The following is a 6,313-nucleotide window of genomic DNA, read 5'->3' as shown; positions in this document are numbered from 1 at the left end:
TGGGCCTTGGCTCACGGGTGCTACGTGGTGCAGGTAAAGGCAAGGGCAAGTTGGGCCAATCCTGAGATGGAGAGCTGCTGGGTTGAATGTACACAGCCAGCTGTTCGATCGCCATGGTCGAGGAGTGGATCAGGATAGGGATGGCCCAACTGTCTGTTTCGCCTTAATATGGCTTGATATTGTACTTAAACCTTATGACTTTTGTAAATGGTCTTTAAACTTATCATTTTTGGGATCCCGTGTAAACAGATAATGTTCCTTTATGAAAATGTGACTTTTAAGACCAAAATATTTTAACCCTAGTTCCTTTATAGTTTCAATAACACGTTTTTAATTAAATGACTTGATGAGCAAGTCTAGCACTTTATAAACACACAGTGTAACGATCTTGTCTACCCAGGGTGTTACAACTATGGTCGGCATAGAGTGACCAGGCAAACAATTCGACATAGTTTCTGCTGACAACCTTAGAGACCTATACAGACTACGTATGTTGTCGGTAGTGTCTATATCGACCACAATAATATTGTTGTCAGTAGATGGTGGTCTCTATCGATAGGGTTGTACCATCAACATAATACCGACAACAAATTATCGATAAAGGGTACTACCGACAACATTAGAGGCTATCGGTAGAACCTCTATTTTTTGTAGTGGATAGTGGTGGCTTACATTGCAATATGTCCACAATAATAGCCCACGGCAAGAATCAAGTGTTCAATTTGCATAAATGAAGAAAGGATGACCTTGAACTTAATCATTTGTTGCAGAAGCGTTTGGTTGAAGAAAATGGAAAGCAAAAGAAAGGAATAGATTCTTTCAACGGTAACTCCTTTCTTCATATAGGTTCTAGTGGGGTCTATTGTCTTTTTGTTATAACTTTTGTCAATTTGTAGTAAAATATGTACACGAATTTAATCATTTGTTTTCCTTCCAATTTTTCTTATTACATATTATTCTATAATTAGAAGCTGTTATGAATAAAATAATAAGTATGTATTGGCCTATTATAATTAACTGTTGATTTTTTTGGGGGGTTACGTTTTTAGAATTATACAACTGTAATTAATTTTCTTTTTAAAAGTGGTGTTGATTAACCAAAAAAAAAAAATCAGTTTAAACCAATTCTAGACAATTGTTTTATTTATTTATTTATTGTCCCTATCGATCTTGATCATTGTCTTTACAAGTAGAATTCACAAAAAGAAAAAAGTGATCACCAAGAGAAGTGATGAAGAGCTTAATTAAAACAAATTAATCAAGCAAACATAAATACACATCAACTTTCAAAATGGCTGAACATCTCTTGTTGTGCAAAGCAAATTGCTTTATTATTATGATTGAACTATATTTGAAACTTAAAAAGCACATTATTATCAAGCTAATTTTATCATCAACAAATATATAAACTCCTTTTTATTAACACACCCAAGAGAAAATCTAGTCCTCCTGAAACAGTCCAAAAAATAAAAAAAACATTAGAAAAGAAAAAAAAAATAGTTGAGAGGGTTTAAAATTTGATAAATAATACTTAAAAATACAATGATTGGAACTTACCAGGGTTTCCCCACCAGAGACACAAGCAGGCCTTCTTGGAGGGAGCTGTTGATGAGGTGTTCTCTGCAAATATATCAAATCTCATGCCGTATTTTTATATGTTGATGTATCTCTATGTATAATTTTGTACATTAAAATAATAATAATAATACATTTTTTTGTTTATTTTTATATATATATATTTATTTATAGATAGGGCACCCTATTAGACATTTTTATTTTTGAGATATGAAATTATAACTCACATTTCTTTTTATGACGTTGTACACTGTAGTTATAGCAGACATTCTACCAGAGATTTCAAGAAATTCGGAATAATTTATGGTGTCGAAATCAGAGTTCAAACAATTAGTTGCACAATTGTCTCATTTTTTATACGTGTGTAAAATAGGCTGTTTCAATCATGATTTTAACACTGTTAATTATTCATAATTTTTAGAAAATTTGTATAATGTCTACTATAACTATCATATACATCGTCATATAAAAAAATTAGTTATAATTTATTTAACTGCCGAAAATAAAAATGCCTATCACTAGTAAAAGTGATGCCTTCTTATATTTATTTATATATATAAATATATAAATGATACTATACCTTAAGTTTTGGCCGTAAGGTTTCTACAGCGGCTGTGGATTTTTGATTCACACCTGCCCCTTGCTGCTGTATTTCAAGAAATTAATTATAAGAAATAATGGTGAAAAATATAGAGTAATGCTAAACATAAATTAATTTGTTTCTAAAAACTTATAATTAATCATCATTATATCATGATTACAATTTTATTTTATTTAAAAAAAAATACAATTTAGCATGACTAAGACTAAATGTAATGTTTATTACTATAAATTTCATCATATATGTACATATATACATAGATATTATTTCAAGCATTTTTGTAAGAAAAGGAAGAAAAAAGAAATAAAAAAAAAACTATCCATTATAATAACTAGTTGATGATTTTAGTCCAATTGAGACAAAGACAAGAGGCTTTCATATGGTCCTCTAATTGTATGGAACCACAACCACAAGCTTAAAACCAAAAAACTTTTTTTGGTTAGGATTTTTCATATATTATTATTATTATTATTATGGATGGTATTATTTCATTATTTTTGGGAGTTAATACCTTGCATAATGCCCAGTCTGCAGAATCAAAGAATGCACGTTCGTGATCCTATGGCCACAAAATTAAAATAAAAAAATAAATTAATAACAACAAATATTTAGTAAAATTATATATGACAAAAAACAAAAAAACTGAATATTTGAAAATCATTTATGCCAACCTTTGAAATCAAAGGCTTCTTCTTTGGTACAAGTCCTCCATATTTCTTCCCCTGCACTGACTCATCCTGTGATTTAAATCCAAAATCTTAATAAAGTTGACATGTACATGATTATTAGAGAGGTCTTAAATTATCATATATTTAATTTAATACACTATATATCTAGAAGAAAGCCATAATTCAGCTTCAAAATTTTAATTTACGGCTAGCTAGAGCTATATGTGTTTGTCACACATTAAATTATTTAAAGCTATATAAAAAAAAAAATTAAAATTGGTCCCCTATTCATAATATATAACAGCTCAATAATTGGATTTACATTATTAATATCCTATGAATTGTCAATCATGACCCACAGTTGAGGTGATTAGAACCAAAAGTCACAGCCAAAAAATATATAGTACACTAAATTATAATTGGCTATAATTTTCATATATATATTTATATAAAGCTTATTATTGGATGTTGATATGATTTGGTGATCTATTTAAAAGCAACTTTTATTTGAAATTTAATAGAGCGGGTCTTTTTGGGTCCCAAATAGGGAATGAATAATGAATATCTTTGTATGGGGGTGGTAAGAGGCTCACATGTATTTTGCCAAAATAATTTAATGGGTTTTACCCAAAAATAAATACATAAAATAATAAAATAATAAAATTATAAAAAAAAGTTAGGCATGTACTATTATATTGATTTCATTTGAACAACAAAGCAAGCACTAAGGTTTATATACTCTATTTACTATCTATTACTGTTTATATAAGCTCAAATTCTCTGCCGACATTTCTAAGTAACCATATAAGATTAAAAGTAATTCATAAAAGGTATGATTTGTCATAATCACTAGCCGTTGGATATATATAGGTCCCACAAATTAAAAACAAAACTAAGACAACTATATAAAAAAACTTGACATTATATATATCATCAAGGTAAAACGTAATATTCATGGAGCATTTTTTTTATTTGATAATATTATTTATTTATATATATATAGTAGTTCTAGAAAACAATCTAAATATATAATATGTCACTTAAGTTGTGTCATGTGCGATCAAGTGGTTTTTGTTTTGTTTTTTGTGCGCTTATGACATGAATATATACCAACACACAGCACCGCAACAAATTAAAGTAGATAGTACTTGTGATATGCCCCAACCAACCATTCTATTCAGTTTCTACAATCACTCAAAACTCAAAACAACCCAGAATTCTATTCTAAGCATTTTATGTATGTTATACTAATTAACTTTGTTCATAATAATCTAATACTTTTATGCAAGAAATTAATTAAGTAGTATATATATATATATACATATATAGATAATATACCTGGTGATTTTGGGATGAGAAATAATTATCACCTCGGTTGCAATCTGCCATCTTAGCTCTCCTGCAAGAAAGAACTTTTCAATTATATATAGTTTTTTCAAAATTGCCACAAAAGAGAAAAGAAAAAAAAAACCCAGAATTTTTTTAGAGGTATAATGAGAGAACCTGAAAATAGAGAGAGAGAGAGAGAGAGAGAGAGGAGAGAAGCAATAAGAGATGATTATGATGATGATGATGATGATGATCACAAAACTCTGTCTATAGCCAAAATATAAAGGCAAACAATTTACAGCCCAAAAAATTAAAAGAAAAAGGAAAAAGAAAGAAAAAGTAGAGAGATAAGGATCTTTGGAATTACCTTGTGGAAGAGCAAAGTGAGAGATATGCAATGGAAATGAGAGGAAAAAATGTATAAAAATTTCAAGAGAGAAAAAATAAATAAAAAAGAATGAATATATGGTTGAGTGAGGATGGGAGATAAGAATTTATGTCGGTATTTTTTCTAATATTTTTTTTAAATATATAGTTTATATTTTTATTGTTGTTTTGTTTTTACACAATCTCTTTGTCTATATATATAAATATAGATGAGAAAGAAATAAGTTATAAAAGGGAAAAATGTGGAAACTTTTATACCTTATCTAATGTTACCCTCTTTGAGAAAGGGAGTGGGTGAAGATGAGGTTAAGTGTGGTGAACTAACTAGTTTTTGGATAAAGAAACTTTACATTATATCTATATAAATATATATCCAATACAAAACAAAATTATTTATTAATAATAATTAATAATGGAGAGGAGGAGAAGTAAAAAAAGAAAAATTATAGGTTGTGTTTGGTAAAATTTTTGTTTTTGAAATTTTTAAACATAAAAATAGAAATATTATTTTTATTTTTTATTTTTAAAAAATAAAAATATGTTTGATAACTATTTTTGTTTTTTGTTTTTAAAAATAAAAAATAATAAATTCGCTTGATAATTTTTATTTTTATGTTTTGTTTAACAATATAAAATGAGGTAGTGATTTGAAGAAGAAAATAAAAGAAAAACTAAAAGTTGAAAATAATTTAAAATAAATTTAAAAGTGAAAATTTTCTATTTTCAAAATTTAATAAATTTTGTTTAAAATTTAAAAAAATAAAAAATAAAAGTAGAGTTACCAAACACTATTTTATATTTAATTATCAAATTTTTAATTAATTAAATAAAAAACTGTTTTTTTTAATGGTTACCATAATAATAATATACATGTTATTAGCCGTTAAGATATCACCATCAGTTGGCCCATGCCAAGCTCACAACGTACATATTCTCACGTGTTAATCATCCTCCATTTTCATTTTCCAATGTTTATGAAAAAAATTAAATAAAACAAATTCATATATATCTTCCATCGAACAATTTTGCCCACCGACATCTTCCATTGGGACATATTATATATTCATTTCTATATTAAATTAACAAGATTGAAAATTTGAAATGAAAGAAAAAAAAAGAGTGTTTAATTAATTAACTCTATATATGGCGGGTTTATTTCCTACAATATAGATTATTACGTAGACCTGTTTTCGAACAATATAGCAGCTATTGCATTAATTAGTAGTTTTTTTCTTTCTTTGGCTAGTTTTAATGTCATATATTTATATATATGTTTGATAATTGTTACCGTTTAGCAAACAAAAAGTCAATAATTAATGTGTTTAATTAGCCCAGTCAAGATCTGACAAGTAATAATATATTCAGTATTTGGTTTATTTAGCAACAAAAAGACTGAATTATCTCAAATTTGTTAGATATTATTAGGTCTAGTCAACAAAATAATCTCCAATTTGTTAAGCAAAAGACAAAGGGACCTAACCCATATATATACATATATATATATTTATATGTTTAAACTATTTCACATACGACTAATACAACTCAAATTTGATTGCAAATATCTTCTAGAAAAAGGATATAGAGAGAGTAAAAAGAGTCTTGTACTGTATTCATTATATACAGTATATATTTGTAAATTATAGATCTAGATATTTTATTTTTTGTTATAAAAGTTCTGAATTTAATTTATATTTATCATGCATGTAACATATGATTTAGAGAAAAATCTTTAATAAATAATAAATAACATTAC

General features: G+C 27.1%; 1 protein-coding gene across 3 annotated transcripts; it reads right to left on the bottom strand.

Annotated features, from left to right (window-relative positions):
* Positions 1-1,229: 1,229 nt before the first annotated feature.
* On the bottom strand, positions 1,230-4,696 carry LOC133819508 (uncharacterized). 3 transcript variants are annotated; one of them, XM_062252768.1, is made up of 8 exons: positions 4,541-4,672; positions 4,348-4,440; positions 4,183-4,243; positions 2,848-2,913; positions 2,688-2,735; positions 2,156-2,221; positions 1,558-1,620; positions 1,230-1,449 (listed from the first exon to the last, which is right to left on the bottom strand). In XM_062252768.1, the coding sequence occupies exons 3-8, from the start codon at positions 4,231-4,233 to the stop codon at positions 1,441-1,443; spliced, it is 303 nt and encodes a 100-aa protein (XP_062108752.1). In that variant the 5' UTR covers positions 4,234-4,243; positions 4,348-4,440; positions 4,541-4,672; the 3' UTR covers positions 1,230-1,440. The 3 variants fall into 3 exon arrangements, with proteins under 3 accessions (XP_062108752.1, XP_062108753.1, XP_062108751.1); XM_062252769.1 differs by lacking the exon at positions 4,348-4,440 and having other exon boundaries at positions 2,156-2,218; positions 4,541-4,696; XM_062252767.1 differs by lacking the exon at positions 4,348-4,440 and having other exon boundaries at positions 4,541-4,695.
* Positions 4,697-6,313: the final 1,617 nt, after the last annotated feature.

The sequence above is a fragment of the Humulus lupulus genome, chromosome 2 (genome assembly GCF_963169125.1).
Source record: "Humulus lupulus chromosome 2, drHumLupu1.1, whole genome shotgun sequence".
Lineage (NCBI taxonomy): Eukaryota > Viridiplantae > Streptophyta > Magnoliopsida > Rosales > Cannabaceae > Humulus > Humulus lupulus.
This window is presented reverse-complemented; position numbering and strand designations above follow the sequence as displayed.

Coding starts and splice junctions, on each gene's coding strand:
- LOC133819508 (XM_062252767.1), bottom strand. CDS start 4,233: ATGGCAGATTGCAACCGAGGTGATAATTATTTCTCATCCCAAAATCAC. Junction 2,914..4,182: donor TCTCATCCCAAAATCACCAG/GTATATTATCTA, acceptor TTTAAATCACAG/GATGAGTCAGTGCAGGGGAA. Junction 2,222..2,687: donor CAGACTGGGCATTATGCAAG/GTATTAACTCCC, acceptor CTTGAAATACAG/CAGCAAGGGGCAGGTGTGAA.